General features: G+C 49.1%; 1 protein-coding gene across 2 annotated transcripts in view; it reads left to right on the top strand.

Moving 5' to 3' along the window:
- gnb5b (guanine nucleotide binding protein (G protein), beta 5b) overlaps positions 1-23,414 on the top strand; it is a 102,082-nt gene that overhangs the window by 27,682 nt on the left and 50,986 nt on the right. For both annotated transcript variants that reach the window (XM_085968651.1, XM_085968652.1), the window contains exon 5: positions 19,902-19,943. In XM_085968651.1, the coding sequence (XP_085824777.1) occupies positions 19,902-19,943 (42 nt within the window). The remainder of the gene's footprint in view (positions 1-19,901; positions 19,944-23,414) is intronic.

Genomic DNA, 23,414 nt, shown 5'->3' with positions numbered 1-23,414 from the left:
AGCTGAGCCCGAACTGTTCCCACCTGACACCTATTCTCTAGCCTGGGTCACTAGCTAGGATCAGGAGTGCGAGTGCAGGCTGATTATTCCCCTTGCTCATTCTAGCCCCGAGGTGCTGAGCACCAACCTAAGAACTATACAGCACCAGACCATCAGCGGGATCATTTACATTTGTACAGCCAGCAATGGAAAAGCTCATAGGAAAACGTTGTGGGGGCGATTTTTCCAACTGCCAGCCATCCATTTCTTGCCTGAAAAGCAGGCGGTGGCAGCTGAAAATCGATGGGGTTGGGCCCCATTGATGCCCATGGCCCGCCCGATGCAATTTTAAGGCAGGTCTGCTTTGGCTGCTTAAATATGAAAATCGGGATTGTAGGACCTCGTTCGCAATTTTCAGGTACAAATGGGTGGATCATGTGCCACACACGCTTCACCCATTTGTGCCAGGAAGTGAGCGGCCTAACCAGTGCTCCTTAAAGGGACTGCTGGTGGCCACGACAGAAAAGGCCCCGGAATATTTTGGGGGAGAAATTTGGTTGGGCCAGGTGGAGCTGGAGTTCTCCTCCTGGCTGCACGAAAAATATGGCAGCTCACTGCCAGCCCATGCTCCACCCGCTCCAGGATTGTCCCTCCCCTCCTTCCCCCCCCGCACCCACCCCCCCCACGCCCAACCAGCCAGTCAGCTCAGCATGGGAATCGACCGATATCCTGCTCTCCCACGCCCAGCGAGCTGCAGCAAGACACCCGTTTGGTGCCCACACCTCACTGGCAGCATTCAAATGAGGTTCGGGCCTCCACTCCTCCAACTTTGTGTCTGTTTCAAAGAATCATAGAATGATGCAGCCCAGAAGGAGGCCGTTTGGCCCATCGCATCTGTGCCAGCTCTTTGAAAGAACTATCCAATTAGTCCCGCTCCCCGGCTCTTTCTCCGTAGCTCTGTACATTTCTTCAGGTGGAAGTCGAAAATTCCCTTCTGGTTTTGGTAATTGTCATGAATCTTATGACTCATGAAGTAACGCTGGGCGGCCAGCTGGTGGCGCCGTCCAAGGAGTATAAATACTCGGGCGTGGGCCCAGCTTGCTCAGGATGTTTCTGTAACCAGGACCTAGTGATGTAACTAGAAATCTCATGGTTGTGAAACAGTTGATTAAAACCTTGTTTTATAGTTAAACCAAACGCTCAGTAGTATTTTTACATCAGTAATTATGGGATAAGATTTATAGTAAAATGATAAATGCTCTTTATATATAGGTACGGAGTGTAGTGGTACTGGATGAGGAACCTAGAGGTTGACAGATTTACATTAATGTTTCTGCTGGCCGCAGGAGACGAATGGTTAAATAGCGATATAATAACAGCTTCAGGAATCCTTTTTGGCCTTTGCCACTAGTTTATGTACCTCTCTGGGATGGTTGCTGGGGATGTTCTGTAAACACAATTGTTTCATAAGAACATAAGAAATAGGAGCAGGAGTAGGCCAATCGGCCCCTCGAGCCTGCTCCACCATTTAATAAGATCATGGCTGATCTGATCCTAACCTCAAATATACTATCACTCTCCATCCCACCCGAACCCATGTGATCTCCCAGGAGAGGCAAAAAAACAGGTTTAAAAAAACCCAATGGCCAATTTGGGAGAAAAAATCTGGGAAATTCCTCTTCGACCCATCTAGGCGATCGAAACTCGTCCAGGAGATCACTCTGTCCCTATATTTTCTACAGTACGATAGCAAAATACTGCAGATGTTGGAAATCCGAAATAACAACAGAAAATGCTGGAAAAACTCAGCAAGTCAGGCAACATCCGTGGAGAGAAATTTGAGTTGACGTTTCGGGTTTGACCCTTCTTCAAAAAGGAACTAGATCGAAGGCAGTACTTACCTTCTGTAAAGGCGATCTCCACCCCAGCCAGGAACAGCAATAAAACCATCTCCTGAAATCTAACAGAATTAGAACACAAGAAGTAGGAGCAGAACCAGGCTACACGGCCCCTGGGCCCACTCCACTACCCACAGGGCCACGACCATTCCGAACTTAGACTCATGTCCAATTTCCTGCCCGCTCCCCGTAACCCTTAATTCCCTTTACTTCTAGGAAGCTATCTATTTCTGTTTTAAATTTATTTAATGATGTAGCTTGCACAGCTTTCTGGGGCAGCAAATTCCACAAACCTACCACCCTCTGAGTGAAGAAGTTTCTCCTCATCTCAGTTCTAAAGGAGCAGCCCCTTATTCTAAGATTATGCCCCCTAGTTCTAGTTTCACCCATCATTGGGAACATCCTCACCGCATCCACCCGATCAAGCCCCTTCACAATCTTATATGTTTCAATAAGATCGCCTCTCATTCTTCTGAACTCCAATGAGTAGAGTCCCAATCTACTCAACCTCTCGTCATATGTCCATCCCCGGAATTAACCGAGTGAACCTTATTTGTACTGACTCGAGCGCAAGTATGTCTTTTCTTAAGTATGGACACCAAAACTGTATGCAGTATTCCAGGTGCGGTCTCACCAATACCTTGTACAACTGCAGCAATACCTCCCTGTTTTTATATTCTATCCCCCTAGCAATAAAAGCCAACATTCCATTGGCCTTCTTGATCACTTGCTGCACCTGCACACTAACTTTTTGAGTTTCGTGCACCGGGACCCCCAGATCCCTTTGTACTACAGTACTTTCCAGTTTCTTGCCATTAAGATAATAACTTGCTTTATGATTTTTCCTGCCAAAGTGCATAACCTCACACTTTCCAGTATTGTATTCCATCTGCCAAATCTCTGCCCACTTACTTAGCCTGTCTATGTCCCTTTGCAGGTTTTTTATGTCCTCCTCACTCACTACTTTCCCTCCCATCTTAGTATCATCTGCAAACTTTGATATGTTACACTCGGTCCCCTCCTCCAAATCGTTAATATAGATTGTAAAGAGTTGGGGACCCAGCACTGACCCCTGCGGAACACCACTAGTTACTGATTGCCAGTCTGAGAATGAACCATTTATCCCAACTCCCTGCTTTCTGTTAGATAGCCAATCCTCCACCCACACCAGAATATTACCCCCATCCCGTGATTCTTTATCTTGAGCAATAATCTTTTGTGTGGCACCTTGTCAAATGCCTTTTGGAAGTCTAAATACACTACGTCCATTGGTTCCCCTTTATCCACCCTGTATGTTACTTCCTCAAAGAACTCAAGCAAATTTGTCAAATATGACTTCCCCTTCATGAAACCATGCTGAGTTTGTCCTATTAAATTATGTTTATCCAAATGTCCCGTTACTGTCTCATTAATAATGGACTCTAAAATTTTACCAACCACAGATGTTAGGCTAACAGGTCTGTAGTTTCCAGCCTTCTGCCTACTACTCTTTTTAAATAAGGGTGTTACATTAGCAGTTTTCCAGTCTGCCGGGACCTTTGCTGAGTCCAGGGAGGTTTGGAAAATTATTACCAATGCATCCACAATCCCTACCGTCACTTCCCTCAAGACCCTAGGATGTAAGCCATCAGGTCCAGGTGATTTATCTGCCTTGAGTCCCAATATTTTACCGAGTACCACTTCCTTAGTGATTTTAATTGTATTTAGCTCCTCCCCCCCAGAGCCCCCTGTTTGTCCAGTGTTTAGATATTCTTAGTATCCTCTACCGTAAAGATTGATACAAAATATTTGTTCAGCGTTTTTGCCATCTCCATGTTTCCCACCATTAATTTCCCGGTCTCATCCTCTAAGGGACCAACATTTACTTTAGCCACCCTTTTTCTTTTTATATAACTATGGAAACTTTTGCTATCTGTTTTTATATTTTTTGCTAATTTACTTTCATAATCTATCTTCCCTTTCTTAATCAATCTTTTAGTTATTTTTTGCTGTCTTTTAAAGACTTCCCAATCTTCTATCCTCCCACTAGATTTGGCTACCTTACATGCCCTTGTTTTTAGTTGGATACTATCCTCAATTACTTTACTTAGCCACGGATGGCTATCTTTTCTTTTACACCCTTTTTTCCTCAGTGGAATATATATTTTTTGGAAGTTGTAAAATAACTCCTTAAATGTACACCACTGATCATATACCGTCTTACCCTTTAATCTATTTTCCCAGTCCACTCTGATCAATTCCGCTCTCATACCTTCATAGTCTCCTTTATTCAAGCTCAGCCCGCTTGTTTGAGATCCAATCTTCTCACCCTCTAATTGAATATGGAATTCAACCATGTTATGGTCACTCATTCCAAGGGGATCCTTTACTAGGACATTTTTAATTAATCCTGTCTCATTACACAGGACCAAATCTAAGGTTGCTTGCCCCCTGGTCAGTTTAGTTACATACTGCTCAAGAAACCCATCCCTAATACACTCAATGAACTCATCCTCAAGGCTGCCCTGCCCAATTTGATTTGTCCAGTTTATATGATAGTTAAAATCCCCCATAATTATAGCTGTTCCCTTATTACAAGCCTCAACTATTTCCTGATTAATACTCCGTCCAACAGAGTTGCAACTGTTCGGAGGCCTATAGACTACGCCCACTAGTGTTTTTTCCCCCTTATTATTCCTTATCTCCACCCAAACTGTTTCACTATCCTGCTCCTTTGACCCAAAATCATTTCTCTGTATTATAGTGATTCCTTCCTTTATTAACATAGCCACCCCACTTCCCCTTCCTTCCTGCCTGTCCTTCCTGATTGTTAAATAACCTGGTATGTTTAATTCCCAGTCATGGTCACCCTGCAGCCATGTTTCTGTAATGGCCACAAGATCATACCCATATGTAGCTTTTTGTGCCGTTAACTCATCCATTTTGTTACGAATGCTACGTGCATTCAGATAAAGAACTTTCAAATATGTTTTGTGACACTTAGTTCCTGTTTTTTCCCCTTTTACTACTTTACCTTTTACTCCATACATTCTGTCCCTTCCTGACAAGTTCTGTTTTTTAATTCCCCCACTGCTATCTAAGTCTATGACCTTCTCTGTTGTCATTTTTATAATTTGCTCTCTAGAAACCTCCCCCCAACTAATTAGTTTAATTTCCATAACAAATAATTTTTAATTTTAGTACACAGTAGAGGGGTGATTTTTCGACAAGGAGAGTGTCCTTGCACGCTTAGAGCGCATATTAAACATTCCTGTGGCAGGGGCTATATATATATATAAAAACTCAACGCCTCACCTTCAGCGGTCCTGGCCCTGATCTTGGCCTCAAGCCTCAGGTGGACCCTAACTTCTCACTTGTCGACGAGATTTGCCTGATCTCACAAGATGTACCTGCGCCGACCCTAGGCCAGGCCCCGACTCAGATGGGGCACAGGATCTCCAAACTTGGACGACCCCAGCTGCCCTCCCCCATGTTGATGGTCTTGTAGAGGCTGGAGAGGGCTCTGCCCCATAAGGCCATCCCAGAAACTTCAACCCATGGCCAGCACCCTGCCTATCCACGTCCTGGCTGAGGTTAGGGACGTTCCAGCAGACTCCCGCCCAACATTACAGCAGGTGTGCACTGAAACAGGTGCTGAATTTCAGGGTCAGTGTATATCAGAAAGGAGATCAGAAAAGCTTTTATATTGCTAATACGATAGCAAAATACTGCAGATGCTGGAAATCCGAAATAACAACAGAAAATGCTGGAAAAACTCAGCAGGCCAGGCAACATCTGTGGAGAGAGAAATAGAGTCAATGTTTCAGGTCGAAACCCTTTTGCAAGACTGAAAAAGCTCAGGAAATGAAACAGATTAAAAGGCCAGTGTGGGGGCTGGGAGAGAACAAAAGAGAAGTGAAGAGACATTAAGAGGTATTCAAAACCAGACGAGATGGTGACAGGACTAGTGGAGATAAAAGACGGCTCTAGATGAGGTGTGAAATGCGCTGGCAGAATCGGAGACAGCTGCCATGTGGGAGAGAAAAAAAGGGGGGGAAGGGCCAAAACAAAGGGGTGGATAAAAAATATAAGTAAAAATGTAATAGGGGCCGAGGTTATGATCTGAAATTGTTGAACTCGATATGGAGTCCGGAAGGCTGTAAAGTGCCTAATCGGAAGATGAGGTGCTGTTCCTCGAGCTTTATATTGCTAACCCCTGCTTGTACAAATATTGATTATTAACGGTAGGAGTGAAGTGATACGATATAGCCAGTGATATTCCTGATGTTACAATATCAGTCCAGCTGAGCATTGTTGCCAAAAAAATCTATAGTTCTTAACTATTTTCAGATGAAAAATGGAAGTGGTTGAAGCTGGCAGCAATTGCTGTGATTGTATTAGCAGCAATAGCACAAACCTACACTTCAGGGTAGAGTGCATTTCAGAGGCCAGTGTAGGGATATGAGAAGAGATCATTTCCCAGCACTGTGCTCACTACAACAAGCTCTTCTTGGTGGGAACGTACATCAGAAATGGGAAATTGTAAATCTGCTGGATTTTTTTTGGACAAGGTTGGTGAGAGGAGCCTGTTTCACTTTCTGGGGAAGGCTGGCACTTTCCCCACCCACCCTCGCCCTCGCTCACTCTCCAGCCTGGCAAGCTTCAGCAGGTATTTCCTCTTCGGGGTGGGGCCTCCATACCGCCAATGGCCCATTGATCGCAGCCCGCCCCTTGACCCCGTGAACTTGGCCAGTGTCATTGACGGAGGCGGTGGGCAGGCATAGGCCGCACTTGCACTGGGAATGTGTTCCCCCATGGATTTTCAGGGGCCGTGGTTTATGTTTCTCCAGAAACCTACAAATATCTATATGGGGGCACATTAGGTTAAAAAAGTTGCTTGAAATCAGGGTTTATTGCATGCTTGAAAACCTCTGTAAAATCTGAAGAAACTTCTAATACAGAGAGAGTCATCACTGAATCTCTGTGTGGATTTAGCTTCAGAGTGTGGTCATTCATCAAAGGTCTGAGCAATAAGTTTCCCTGATGGGTCACTGGGTAAATACACCACGTGGAGTGATACTGCTTCATTGTTGACTATGAAGATCCTGCTCTGTACTGAGATCCTTAATCTCAATTAGGCCAGCATGGGGAATGTACAATTGGCTTTGGTGATTCTGAGTTTGGAAGGAAGGGAGTAGTGGGATAGGATCAGCTTGGGTTCCTGGTCCTGAGCACTACCTAGTGACCCTTAGTGTAAAATTTCATGGAGGCTGTTGTGTATGTACCTTTAAGGGAATAACTGGTCTCAGACTGCAGTACCGGCAGTGACCACCCCTGTATAAAAGGCCCTAGCAGGCTTCTGTAGTTTCAGTTTCCAAGTTGTCTCCATTCAGTAAAGACTTGTTATAATCAACTCCTGCAGTCTGTGTCTCAATTATACACGGACATAATACTGGCGACGAGTAAGAAACAAACTTACCTGCAACTCGGCAGCACCTCAGACGACGTTATTGAAGGTCGAAGCCAGAAGAAAAATAATCCGAAGAGGGAGGGAAGTGTCCCAGAGGGTCCGCTCCACGACGGGAATGGTTCTTCAATTAACGGAGCAAATATTGAAGCGCGATAGAAAAATAAAAATACCACGGAGAACGGCGTTGGCAGCAGCGATCGGGGAGGCGCAAAGACCATAGGGCGTCGCCATTACAGGATAGTAAAATAGATATAATCGCCAGCAACAACGTTGGCGGCAGCGGCGGGAAAGCGCGGGAGGCGCCATCTTAACTCGGCGGGGAAGAAGGAAAAGCGCGGGAGGCGCCATTTTGATCCATCGGGGACGAAGGCAAAGCGCGGGAGGCGCCATCTTAGATTTTCAAGATGCCAAAGACTGGCGATATCACTGCCTTCGATAATGCAATAGAAGACTGGACCACGTATGTGGAAAGAGTCGAGGTATATTGCGAGGCAAACGAAATAGCCGATGAGAAAAAGGCATCGGTATTGCTAAATTTAATGGGCGCAAGAACGTACGGCCTATTGCGGGACCTGATTACTCCAGCCAAACCGAAGGCGAAGAGTTTTAACGAAATTGTTGCTATCCTACAGGAACACCTAAATCCTACACCGCTGCTGATAGCAGAAAGATTTAAATTCCACAGGAGAAATCAGCATAAAAATGAGAGCAATGCTGATTACCTTACGGAACTACACAAGCTATCAAAGCACTGCCAGTTCGGAGCAGGACTGGCAGATACCTTACGGGACAAATTTGTCTGTGGACTCCTGAGTGAAGGAACCCAGAAGAGGTTACTCTCAGAGAAAGAGCTGACGCTAGATAAGGCTTTCAGCGTGGCAGTATCGTACGAAGCAGCAGCAAGGGGAGCTGCGGAAATACAACAAAAGCCACAGGAATACGGCACCCACAAAATGACACGGGGATTTGCAAAATGTTATCGCTGCGGCAGAACAAACCATGACCAGAAGGACTGCTGGTCCAAGGACAAAATATGCAGGCAATGCGGAAAGATGGGACACATTGCACGAGTTTGCAGGTCTGGGAAGAAGACCAATGACAACAAAAAGGCTACTAAGGAACTGTACAGGAAAGTACAAAAGATGACGGACAGTAGTTCCGAAGACCAGATGAGCGATAGTGAATCCGGGAACAAGAGACTAAGCTGTCTCAAACTTCACAACGTAATCGCAAAAGAGGATCACCGAACCATTTGGGTCACCCTCACGATAGCAGGGTCCCAAGTCAAAATGGAATTGGATACAGGATCAGCTCTAACCATCATGAATCGACGAGACTACGAACGGCTATTCTCACACATACCCTTGAGAGAGGCATCCATTGTCTTGAGGACGTATATGGGGCAAAAAGTATACCCCAGAGGAAAAATAAGGGTGCCTGTCGAATACAACGGCAAGAAAATACGAAAATTGTATCTCTACATTCTGCAAGATGGTGGACCACCGTTATTGGGACGTGAGTGGATCAGAAAGATAAGTTTAGACTGGCACTCCATTCAGGCACTGACGGTGGCTGGTAAAAAGGATGACGACGTCACTCCTGGACGATTGTCAACAATCTTAGCTGACGCCAAAGAGGTATTTCAACAAGAACTGGGCACTCTTAAAGGCGTAACCGCCTCGATAAAAATAGAGGAGAATGCAATTCCCAAGTTTTTCAAAGCAAGACCGGTACCATATGCAATTCGCCCAGCCGTCGAGGCAGAGCTGGAGAATCTGGAGAATGCAGGCGTGTTATCTAAGGTAGACTGGAGCGAGTGGGCGACACCCATCGTTCCTGTCATGAAGAAAACGTTAAACAATAAGTCTGAGGAGCCAAGGAAGGTTCGCATCTGTGGGGACTTCAAGGTGACGGTGAACCCAGTCCTTCACACAGTACAATATCCTCTTCCAAGGCTAGAAGATATCTTCGCCTCACTATCTGGAGGGAAGCGTTTTACAAAAATTGACCTAGCACAAGCATATTTGCAGATGGAGGTTGAAGAATCCTCTAGGAAGTATCTCACGATAAACACTCACAAAGGTCTTTACCAGTATAATCGACTGGTATTCGGAGTAGCATCAGCTCCGGCGATATGGCAAAGAGCGATGGAACAAGTCCTGCAAGGGATTCCGGGGACTCAGTGTTACTTGGACGACATCCTAGTGACAGGTGAAGATGACAGTGAACACCTTGCCAACCTAGAGCAGGTGCTCACTAGACTACGTGAACATGGGCTACGAGCCAATCGCCCCAAGTGCGAGTTTTTTAAGAAACAGATATCGTATTGTGGCCACGTGATTGATGAAGAGGGGTTGCATAAGTCCCCTGACAAAATTGAAGCGGTAGTTAAGGCTCCAGTGCCTGAAAGTGTGTCGCAACTGAGGTCATTCCTCGGACTGGTGAATTACTACCATAAGTTTTTGCCGAATTTGTCCACAATTCTGCATCCATTGAATGCCCTGCTACGAACGGGAGTAACATGGAAATGGAGCGATGAATGTAAGCGGGCCTTTCAGAAGAGTAAGGACCTAATCACTTCAAGAGAAGTATTGGCTCACTACAACCCATCACTACCGATAAGACTGGCGTGTGATGCGTCTCCCTACGGCATTGGGGCGGTACTGTCACATAAATTCCTTGATGGTTCAGAGAGGCCGATAGCTTTTGCGTCACGCTCGTTAACTTCAGCCGAGCGTAACTACGCTCAGATTGACAGAGAGGCCCTCAGCCTGGTGTGGGGGTGAAGAAGTTCAATCACTACCTGCACGGTCAGAAATTTGCTCTACTAACTGATCATCAACCTCTCGTCTCCATTTTCAACCCTCAGGGCGTACCGATAATGACGGCACAACGGCTACAGAGGTGGTCCCTGTTCCTAGGGGCACACCAATATGACATAGAGTACAAAGGAACTAAACAGCATGGGAATGCTGATGGATTGTCGCGCCTACCGTTGCCGACGGTGGAAGAGGAACTGGCAGTGGATCCAGTGGAGATATTCCACTCGACTATAGTCGAATGTCTCCCTGTGACGAATGCAAACATAGAAAAGGAAACACGAAATGACCCGACACTCTCCTGGGTCTATGATTTAATGGTGAAGGGATGGCCAGCACATGGCGAACCACTGCTGCCAGCATTCTCGCCGAGAAGAGAACAGCTGTCAGTGTGCAGAGGAACCTTGATGTGTGGATCCAGAGTAGTAATTCCACCCAAATTGAAGGATAGAGTGCTCAATGAGTTTCATGAGGGTCATCTGGGAGGGGTAAAAATGAAGAACTTAGCCAGAGCGTTTGTGTGGTGGCCGGGAATCGATAGAGAAATCGAAGAGATGACCAAGAGCTGTACTGGATGCCAGAAGGTCCAAAACGCCCCACCACAAGCCCCTCTACATCCATGGGAGTGGCCCTCATCTCCATAGCAAAGGGTGCACATTGATTTTGCTGGTCCCTTTATGGACTCGATGTTTTTAATTGCGGTGGATGCACATTCAAAGTGGCCAGAGGTAATAAAAATGTCCTCAACCACCACAGAAAAAACTATCACAGTCTTACGAACCATATTCGCCAGGAATGGGCTGCCTGAACAGATTTGCTCTGACAATGGACCACAGTTTGTGTCTGAAGAGTTCCGGAGGTTCTTAAAGAACAATGGTGTTAAGCATTACACATCTGCTCCATATCATCCAGCCACTAATGGATTGGCCGAGAGGTTTGTTCAAACATTCAAGAAGGCTATCAAGGCAATGTGTAATGAAGATATACCCCTACAACGCAAGGTGGATAACTTCTTGTTTGCCTACCGGAATGCGACACATGCGGTTACCAACCAAACTCCAGCCATGATGTTCTTCAATCGAAGACTACGATGCCGCTTGGATTTGGTTAAGCCAAACGTCAGAAGAGATGTGGAGAACAGGCAGTTTCAGAATATGAATGAAAGGCCGACCAGGAGTTTTAAGATAGGTCAACCAGTTTTGGCCCGGGACTACTGCACAGAGAAATGGCAGCCAGGAACGATCTGTACACGGCAAGGACCTCTAATGTATACCGTGGACGTTGGAGAGAGCATTGTAAGACGCCATGCTGACCAGATTCTAGAGTCACTGGAAAACGTCAACTCCACACCACGATCTGATACACCTGGCGATGAAACCGAAGTACCAATTGCATCTACCGCAGAATTGGTGATATTGGAAGCAGACGAACCAAACAACGACATTGATCCCGACTCAACCTTGCCAGAAGAACCTGATATCCCAAAGAGGCGTTATCCAGACAGAATCAGGAAGCCTCCTCAAAGACTGAACTTATAGGCCTAGAAATTGAGTAGCCTTAGCGCCGCATTTGAGGCGCTAGAGGGCCTAGCGCCGGAGTTATGGCCAGTTGGGAAATTGAGTGGGGCCCTTCCGTCGGCGTTAAGCCGGTAGCGCTGCGCCGGCACCGATGACGTCATCGGTGTGCGCAGCGTCCCGGTTGCCATGACGACGGGCCCCAGCGCCGAAATTCAGTTGCGGCCGCCTCGCCCGTGGCAGCCGCAACTAAGACTCTGGCAACCGAGTCTTCCCCGAGTTAGCGCCGGCGCATTAAGGTCGCGCTGCGGCCGGCCGCTTTCCCGTCGGCTGCCTGCCCGCACCTCCCTCCCCGGACTCCTCCACCCCCCCCCCCCCGCGGAACAGATGCGTCTGGCCTGCAAGCCCGGCACTTGTCCGAGGTGCCGGGCTCATTTTTTCAAGATTTGAACGGACAGCGGGCGGGTGCAGGCAGCTCCTCCTTAACTGAAGGAGGAGGCCTGCACTTCCCCAGCCTGCCGCACCGCATCGGGTGCCGCAGCGCCGGATTAGCGCCGCAATTCGGCACTCAGCGCCCATTGGGAGGCGCTCACGCCCGCCAGTAGCGCCGGCAGCCGTCTGGGCGCGGCGCTACTGAATTTTTGGCGCGCGCAAGGGAATTAGCGCCGGCGCTAAATTTCCGGCGCTAAAGCCCTGGCGCGGCGTCAACTCAATTTCTAGGCCATAATTGCTTAACTTCAACCAATGTATCTAGCAACCGTAATTGTAATTGTAATTAGTTATTATTTAGTTGTTAAATGAATGTTATGTACTGTTTATCTAAAAGGGGAGGAATTGTTGTGTATGTACCTTTAAGGGAATAACTGGTCTCAGACTGCAGTACCGGCAGTGACCACCCCTGTATAAAAGGCCCTAGCAGGCTTCTGTAGTTTCAGTTTCCAGGTTGTCTCCATTCAGTAAAGACTTGTTATAATCAACTCCTGCAGTCCGTGTCTCAATTATACACGGACATAATAGAGGCAATCTTCCTCGCCAGCATTCTCCAGTTTCCGGGTGTTAGTGAGAGGAATAAGAGGCAGAGACCCGTAGCACCGAATCTCCGTCCCATTGGCGCTTGACGCGTATTTCCTGAGGCATTTGCAGTGTGGGCAGGAAGCTTCGGCCTGAAACAGGTGGGAGTATTGAAATGTTATGTAGATGACGTGGGAATGATGTCACCTACGTCAGTTTCCAAGGATGCTACCAAGTGGACCATCCAAAGAAACTGGATGTTAAAGGTTGTGGGGCTGCCCCTCAGATCACGGGATCTGTGAAAGGGACAACCAGCGACTTCCACTTAGCTAAGGTAAGTATGTTTTTGAAATGTTTCAAGGTATCCAGGGTGGAGGCCATCTGGCTGCTGTTTCTAACCCACGTAAAGCTCCAGGCCATTAATTTCTCTTACCTGATTTGGGGCAAGTGTCAACTCCAAGGCATTAAGCCTGCCTGGTGTTCAGCCAGACCATTTAAATGAGCTGAACCCAGAAAATACGGCCAGAATCGGCTGAGGTCAAGGGCTTATAACTTGCAATGGGGTGGGAAGGCGGGGGGTGGGTGGTGGGGAAGGAAAATTAGGGCTCGCGTGTGTGACTGTCAGCTGTGGTGCAAACCCATGGTCGAATCACCCGCTGATACTGTCTACGCTAGCACACAAAAGATGGGTGCTTGTGTGAAATGCCCGAGTGTCATCAGCAGTTGGGAACCACATGAGAGCAAGTCATTGGCTTCAGGAGAGGAAGGGAGAAACTGGGAAAGAGAAAAAAAAGCTTCCAATGTTATTGCTTGTTAAAGAACAGTGGGTAGGTTGGTTGTGTCGGGTAATTTTACAAAAGTGTGCTCCCGGCATGGAGCCAAGCACAAATCGCGGTCGTGGCCCCCCACAGTTTTTTGTCCATGATGGAAAACCGCGGTGAGCATAGAAACATAGAAGATAGGATCAGCAGTAGGCCATTCGGCCCCTCGAGCCTGCTCCGCCATTTAATGAGATCATGGCTGATCATCCAAACTCAGTACCCTGTCCCTGCCTTCTCCCCATATCCCTTGACCCCTTTAGCCTCTGATTTCCGGTGCATGCTCCTGTTTGTGCTGCTAGCTCTGGTTGGGCGTATTTCTGGAGGTTATATCACCTGATCTCTCTCTACCAATAGCGCCGCCCCTGCTCTCCTGCCATTGGTCACCATCCTCATGACGCACCGCCTTCCCACCCCAATCAGAACACGAGCAACCTCTTCGTTACCTGATTGGATGATTCATGTCTGTCAGTCAAACAGCCTTTTCCCCCCCTTGCCCCCATCTCCGATATTTTTATCTCTATTATTTATATTATTTATTTATTATATATATAAAAGGATCGTGGTGTCTGTCTGTCTGTCTGTATGTCCGGGCTTAACTCAAAAGTTATAGAGCATACCTACACATATGTTATATCAAAAGAAAGCTTATGATTAGGGGAGTGTCATAGGCATATTTACTTTTTGGTCAGACAAAAATTGTTCGGACACTATACAAAAAACGGACAAAATCCGCTCATTAGCGGTTGACCAATCCTACGGCTCATTAGCGTTGAGTGACGTGAAGGTTGACCAATCCTACGGGGGGAGCGTGCTGCGTCACGGGGGGGCGTTACATGGCATGTGTGGGCGGGGCCTAATCCTTCAAACTGCCGTTAGTGCGGCAGCGCGAAAAACCAGAGACCGGAGCGGCAGGGGTCCATCGGGCCGGGCCTGAGGCGCTCTTTCCCCCCCTCTCTCTCCAGGCTAATCCCAAAATAAATCCAGCAGCGGAGCGGCGTCGGAGGCCCACAGCGGGAGCTCATCAGGGCTCACTTGGGCCGGGCCTGAGGCGCTAGGCCGCGCACGGGGGCTCGGGCCGGAGCGGGAGCTCAGCTGAGGTGAGTCGGGCCGGGCTTGAGGCGCTAGGCCGCGCACGGGGGCTCGGGTCGGAGCGGGAGCTCAGCTGAGGTCAGTTGGGCTGGGCCTGAGGCGCTAGGCCGCGCACGGGGGCTTGGGCCGGAGCGGGAGCTCAGCTGAGGTGAGTCGGGCCGGGCCTGAGGCCCTAGGGAGGGAGAGGGGAGGGAGGGAGAGAGAGGAAAGGAGGGAGAGACAGGGGGAGGGAGAGAGAGAGGGGGAGGGAGGGAGAGAGAGCGGGGAGGGAGGGGGAGCGGGGAGGGAGAGGGGAGGGAGGGAGAGGGAGGGAGAGAGAGCGGGGAGGGAGAGGGAGAGGGGAGAGAGAGAGAGGGGAGAGAGAGGGGCAGGGAGAGAGAGGGGGAGGGAGAGAGAGGGAAAGAGTGAGGGGGTGGGAGAGGGAGGGAGAGAAGGAGCGCGGGGAGGGAGTCTCTGTCTCCTCACACAACACACACACAGCCCGAGCGATGAGAACCTTCGGCTTCACCTACATCTCCGCTCTCTGGATCCTTTAAAAAAAAATTTAAACCCACAATCTCACCTTGGCCCTTCCTTCCTTCCTTCGGCCGCTGCAATTCAAACTTCCCGCCGACCTCACAAAATGGCGGCCGCCCTTCTTCACCCGCCAGGCTCTGAGTCCAGCCCCTTCCCCGGGGTGTCTTCCTCTCTTCTCTATCTCCTTCCCTCACTCTCTCCTTCCCTCTCTCTCTCCTTCCCTCTCCCTCTCTCTCCTTCCCGCTCTCTCTCTCTCTCCTTCCCCCTCTCTCCTTCCCCCTCTCTATCCTTCCCCCTCTCTCTCTCTCTCCTTCTCCCTCTCTCCTTCCCCCTCTCTCTCTCCTTCCCCCTCTCTCTCTCCTTCCCCCTCTCTCTCCTTCCCCCCCTCCCCCCCCTCTCTCTCTCTCCTAACCACACTTGGAGTTGCAGAGGTTTTTTCATTTCCCTCGGCAACGCCGGGTACTCCAGCTAGTAACTAATAAATGAAAGTGGTCCAAGGCACTGAAAAAAAAAGTCACCATGTTTTGCTCATAGCAGAGTCCGGGAGAGCAATCTTTAATTCCTGGAGACTCCAGGACATTCCTGCAGGGTTGGTAACCCTAGCTCCTGGCCGAGGAAATTCGCTTCTGGCAGTGAAATTCACAAACTTTGCCCCAAGGGTTTTTTAAAGCTGCAGCATCGAAACCAAATGTGCTTTAACATATCAGAGAATTCAAGCGTGTATTAACTATTGAGGATACTGCAGTAGCTAAAATATAGCCTGACGGGTTTGAAGAGTTATATTACAGTACAGTGGAGCAGTGCTGCCTGAAATCTGCAGCTACTAATTACTGTCACAAGAAGTGGAAAGCAAGTGACTTAAGGTGGGGGCAGCACTGTGCAAATATCACCAAGCGATAATCCGCAGTATTACTGTTTTGCAACATGGATATAGAACTATATTGTGAGGAGGATGCAGAGAAACTCCAGTATGTTCTGGACAGGTTGGGTGATTGGGCAGATGCATGGCAGATGCAGTATAATGTGGATAAATGCAAGGTTATCCACTTTGGTGTCAAAAACAGGAAGGCAGATTATTATCTAAACGGCAATAGATTGGGAAAAGGGTAAGTGCAACGAGACCTGGGTGTCCTTGTGCACCAGTCACTGAAGGTAAGCATGCAGGTGCAGCAGGCGGTTAAGAAGGCAAATGGTATGTTGGCCTTCGTAGCGAGAGGGTTTGAGTACAGGAACAAGGATGTCTTGCTGCAGTTGTACAGGGCCTTGGTGAGACCACATCTTAAGTATTGTGTGCAGTTTTGGTCGCCTTATCTGAGGAAGGATGTTCTTGCCATGGAGGGAGTGCAGCGAAGATTCACCAGGCTGATACCTGGGATGGCAGGAATGATGTATGAGGAGAGATTGGGTCGATTGGGCTTGTACTCGCTGGAGTTTAGAAGAATGAGAGGGGATCTCATTGAAACTTATAAAATTCTGACAGGACTGGACAGACTAGATGCAGGAAGGATGTTCCCGATGGTCAGGGAGTCCAGAACCAGGGGTCACAGTCTAAGGGTAAGGGATAGGCTATTTAGGACAGAAATGAGGAGGAATTTCTTCACCCAGAGAGTGGTGAACCTGTGGAATTCTCTACCACAGAAGGCAGTAGAGGCCAATACATTAAATATATTCAAGAAGTAGTTGGATATATTTCTTAAGGCTAAGGGGATCAAGGGATATGGGGAGAAGGCAGGGACAGGGTACTGAATTTGGATGATCAGCCATGATCGCATTGAATGGCGGAGCAGGCTCGAGGGGCCGAATGGCCTACTCCTGCTCCTATCTTCTATGTTTCTATGGATATAGAACCATATTGACCCGTCACTGTGTAACTGTGGAGGATGCAATCCTGTACAATCATTAGTGGCTGCTGGGTGTTGTGTCTGCTAACTTTTGAGAGTGTTTGAAGAGCGAAGTGGAGCGAGAGCAGCTTGTATGGAAGAGGGAATGCTTTGCAGGGAGGCTGCAGAACATATGACACAGATTCACACCTTTCTGTCGTTGACTGTGGAGTTTGGAAAGAAGGAGTGTGTTTGTGATGGAGCCAGAGGCACAGCAGACAGGCAGCCTGCCTCACCTTGTACGCTTGTGCATGAGAAGAGGCGTAATCCCAGGGGCGTTGATTGCGTGCTGTGCTGTGGACTCACACAGCTCTGTTAATTAAAAGTAGTGATGATGCATCGTATTACGTGGGTGCTGGTGAATAAACTCCTGGGTGCTTGACACTGACCACTGATGATCAAGATTCTGGCGCATGGGTACAATGGAACACTTTCTTTTTTTCCGTTCTCGGGATGTGGGCATCGCTGGCAAGGCTGGCATTTATTGCCCATCTCTAATTTCCCTGAGAAGGTGATGGTGAGCCTTCTCCGTGAACCGCTGCAGTCTGTGAGGTGAAAGTGCTGTTGGGGAGGGAGTTCCAGGACTTTGACTCAGTAACAATGGACGACAAAATAGATACGCATGAAAATGTGAAAGACAAGCTTTTAAACACCATTGTATTCTGGAATTGAATAATTTTAATCTGAAGATAGCGGATAATTGCTCGGGGCTGGTATACGAATACCGACCATGATTACATATGTATCTCGGATCCATTAATCTTGCAGCAGTTCATTGTATTTTCTATTGACCCCTCCACCCTCAATGGGGGAGAAATCCCACTTCCGCCCGAAACGGGCATGAAGTCAGGGGTGCGGCAGCTCTGCCCGCCCATTCGTGTTGGCGCGAGGCCCGAACCAACTTCAGGTTTAAGCCTGGATATTGTCCCGCTGCAGCTCGCCGGCTCCTGGCGGCCCTGAGACTGAACCAGCCGGCGGGAAGGTAGGTCGGATGGTGGGAGGGGGACCGAACACGGGGGGGTGGGGGGGGGGCGGCGGCATGGGGCAGCAGCGGCCCAACGTTGTGGAGGTCAGAGGTCGTCCTCCTCCTCTTCCTGACACCACGAAAATAATTCCTCGCTTAAATTTTTGTGGCCTCTTCCTCAGCATAAGCTCCGCCCATTTTAACTGAATTTTGCAGTCAGGGTCCTACAACCGGCGGACAGGGCATCGATTTGCATATTTGAGCAGCAGTACGCCTGTTTCAGAGGGATCGGGCAGGCCTTGGGCACCAATGGGGCCCCTCGCCCTCTCCCCGTTTTCTCAGGCATTATACCACGGGTCATTAGCGCCTGGACTCTGAACCTGTTGGTCTGGAACAACAACAACAACTTGTGTTTATATAGCGCCTTTAACGTGGTAAAACATCCCAAGGCGCTGCACAGGAGTATTTTAAGACAACAAATTTGACACCGAGCCACATGAAATATTAGGGAAGGTGACCAAAAGCTTGGTCAAAGAGGTAGGTTTTAAGGAGCGTCTTAAAGGAGGAAAGAGAGGTGGAGAGGCGGAGAGGTTTAGGCAGGGAATTCCAGAGCTTAGGGCCTAGGCAGCAGAAGGCACGGCCACCAATGGTTGAGCGATTATAATCAGGGATGCTCAAGGGCGCAGATATTTCGGGGGGTTGTGGGGCTGACAGAGATTACAGAGATAGGGAGGGGCGAGGCCATGGAGGGACTTGAATACAAGGATGAGAATTTTGAAATCGAGGCGCTGCTTAACCGGGAACCAATGTAGGTCAGCGAGCACAGGGGCGATGGGCGAACGGGACTTGGTGCGAATTAGGACACGGGCAGCTGAGTACTGGATGACCTCAGGTTTACGCAAAGTGGAATGTGGGAGGCCAATCAGGAGTGCGTTGGAATAGTCAAGTCTTGAGGTAACAAAGGCATGGAGGAGGGTTTCAGCAGCGGATGAGCTGGAGGTGTTAACCCATTTTAAAATGAGCGGGTTACTGCCACCACTAGAATAACAGTGAGCGGAAGTTTGTGCAAAATCAGACCAGTATCCCGCGGTGTAATATTTGGGGCGCTATGTTTTATTTTGTGTTTAACAGGAAACCCAACCCATTAAACGAAACATCCATTAGGAATGTTTGTGTTGTGGAAATGCACGTTACATTTTCAATGAATTGCCTTCAGCACAGGGGAGGCTGACATTATGCTTCTTTGTCATCAACCCCCCCTCCCCCACACCCCCACTTTGTGTGTGAGATCCATTGCCAGCAACTGTTCCCGTGATGCACCATTTGCCGTCCTACTATCCAGTATTCTGGATAAGATCCCGTGTGGATTTATTTTGACAGATAAACCCATTCACAATGAAGCCTGCGCTCGAACAGAAATGGGTCACTGCTGAGGCACTTCACATAACATCAGGCAGTGATGCGATCGGAGGTTCTGCACGGCCTAGCCGCATATCAGTGAGAACAATGAGGAGAGCAACCGACTGAATTTTCCCCTCAAAACTTCCCCCATAGCCAGATAGGGGCCCTTTTTAAGCTTCCCCTGCCGCATGTCAGAAGACTATTCTGATGGGCACATTTATTGAAAATAAAGGAACCATTTCATTTTTTTAGCTGTATCTAGTCAAGATTTTGCACAAAATTACCATTTTCTGGGCAATTGGCCAGTTCACAAGGGATGCTGAGATGTGTCGGTTTTTAGAATGGGTTTCTCTCGGTTTGGGTGCGAGGATATTGTGTTCGTGCTAGGATTGAGTCTCCCAAATGTTCAGGAGAAAAACAATCGAACAAACACCTGGTGGCACCTGCGGAGACAGGACGGTTTTGCATCCACACTGGATTAGGGTTGCGTTCCCTTGTAAATAGTGCTTTGAATAAACTGTTTGAGAGTGTGTGCTGACTGATCTTTCTTCTGTTCCCAGGATGGAAAGGTTATTGTGTGGGATGCTTTCACCACCAACAAGGTAGGTTCCAAATCGTATTAACATATCAACTCTGTACTCTTACAGTCATATGATGTTAACACCTGGGATTTAAACAAGTCACCAAGCTCCAAAAATGCCCCAACTTTAACTCAGCCGTGCAGACCAGGAGTCCCCAGTTCCATTGGCTAATCTCCATTGGAATGGTCGCAGGGGCTGCAGCAATTGGCCTCAGGACCAGGAGAAAGGGATCGACACACACTGCGCACATGCACACACCTCACACACACACACCGCCCTCACACACACACACCTCACACACACACACCTCACACACACACACCTCACACACACACACCTCACACACACACACACCGCCCTCACACACACACACCCCACACACACACACCGCCCTCACACACACACACCTCACACACACACACCGCCCTCACACACACATACCTCACACACACACACCGCCCTCACACACACACCGCCCTCACACACACACACTGCCCTCACACACACACCGCCCTCACACACACACCTCACACACACACACACACCTCACACACACACCTCACACACACACCTCTCACACACACACACCTCACACACGCACACCCCTCACACACACTCACACCTCACACACACACCTCACACACACTCACACCTCACACACTCACACCTCACACACACACCTCACACACTCACACCTCACACACACACCTCACACACTCACACCTCACACACACACACACACACACCTCACACACACACCTCACACACACACCACACACACACCTCACACACGCACACCCCTCACACACACACACACCTCACACACACACCTCACACACACACCTCACACACACACCACACACACACCTCACACACACCTCACACACACACCACACACCTCACACACACACCTCACACACACACCTCACACACACTCCTGACACATACACCTCACACACACGCACCTCACATACACCACCCTCACACACAAACACCTCACACACACACACACACCTCACACACACACACCTCACACACACACCTCACACACACACCTCACACACACTCCTGACACATACACCTCACACACACGCACCTCACATACACCACCCTCACACACAAACACCTCACACACACACACACACACACACCTCACACACACACCTCACACACACACCTCACACACACACCTCACACACACACACCTCACACACACACACCTCACACACACCCCACACACACACCTCACACACACACCTCACACACACACACCTCACACACACACACCTCACACACACACCTCACACACACACACCTCACACACACACACCTCACACACACACCTCACACACACACACCTCACACACACACACCTCACACACACACACCTCACACACACACCTCACACACACACACCTCACACACACACCTCACACACACACCTCACACACACACACCTCACACACACACCTCACACACACACCTCACACACACACACCTCACACACACACACCTCACACACACACCTCACACACACACCTCACACACACACCTCACACACACTCCTCACACACACACACCTCACACACACACACCTCACACACACACACCTCACACACACACCTCACACACACTCCTGACACATACACCTCACACACACGCACCTCACATACACCACCCTCACACACAAACACCTCACACACACACACACACCTCACACACACACACCTCACACACACCCCACACACACACACACCTCACACACACACACCTCACACACACACCTCACACACACACACCTCACACACACACACACACCTCACACACACACCACACACACACCTCACACACACACACCCTCACACACACACACCTCACACACACACCTCACACACACCCCACACACACACACACCTCACACACACTCACCTCACACACACACCTCACACACACACACCCTCACACACACACCTCACACACACACCTCACACACACCTCACACACACCCCACACACACACACCTCACACACACACCTCACACACACACACCTCAAACACACACCTCACACACACACCTCACACACACCCCTCACACACACACACCTCACACACACACACCTCACTCACACACACACACCTCACACACACACCTCACACACACACACCTCACACACACACACCTCACACACACTCCTCACACACACACACCTCACACACACTCCTCACACACACACACCTCACACACACACACCTCACACACACACCTCACACACACACACCTCACACACACACACCTCACACACACTCCTCACACACACACACCTCACACACACACCTCACACACACACCTCACACACACACCTCACACACACACACCTCACACACACTCCTCACACACACACACCTCACACACACACCTCACACACACACCTCACACACACACACCTCACACACACACACCTCACACACACACACCTCACACACACACTCCTCACACACACACACCTCACACACACACCTCACACACACACCTCACACACACACACCTCACACACACACACCTCACACACACACACCTCACACACACTCCTCACACACACACACCTCACACACACACACCTCACACACACACACCTCACACACACTCCTCACACACACACACCTCACACACACACCTCACACACACACCTCACACACACACACCTCACACACACACACCTCACACACACTCCTCACACACACACACCTCACACACACTCCTCACACACACACACCTCACACACACACACCTCACACACACACCTCACACACACACCTCACACACACACACCTCACACACACACACCTCACACACACACACCTCACACACACTCCTCACACACACACACCTCACACACACACCTCACACACACACCTCACACACACACCTCACACACACACACCTCACACACACACACCTCACACACACACACCTCACACACACACCTCACACACACGCACCTCACATACACCACCCTCACACACAAACACCTCACACACACACACACACCTCACACACACACACCTCACACACACACCTCACACACACACCTCACACACACTCCTCACACACACACCTCACACACACACCTCACACACACACACCTCACACACACACCTCACACACACTCCTCACACACACACCTCACACACACACACCTCACACACACACCTCACACACACCCCACACACACACACACCTCACACACACTCACCTCACACACACACCTCACACACACACCTCACACACACACACCTCACACACACTCACCTCACACACACACCTCACACACACACCTCACACACACACACCTCACACACACACCTCACACACACACACCTCACACACACACCTCACACACACTCCTCACACACTCACCTCACACACACTCCTCACACACACACCTCACACACACACACCTCACACACACACCTCACACACACACACACCTC

The sequence above is a fragment of the Somniosus microcephalus genome, chromosome 27 (genome assembly GCF_052327205.1).
Source record: "Somniosus microcephalus isolate GS21.2 chromosome 27, FLI_Smic_1.0, whole genome shotgun sequence".
In the NCBI taxonomy this organism is placed as follows: Eukaryota; Metazoa; Chordata; class Chondrichthyes; order Squaliformes; family Somniosidae; genus Somniosus; species Somniosus microcephalus.
The sequence above is the reverse complement of the archived record's forward strand: the minus strand, read 5'-3'. Positions and strand labels throughout refer to the sequence as shown.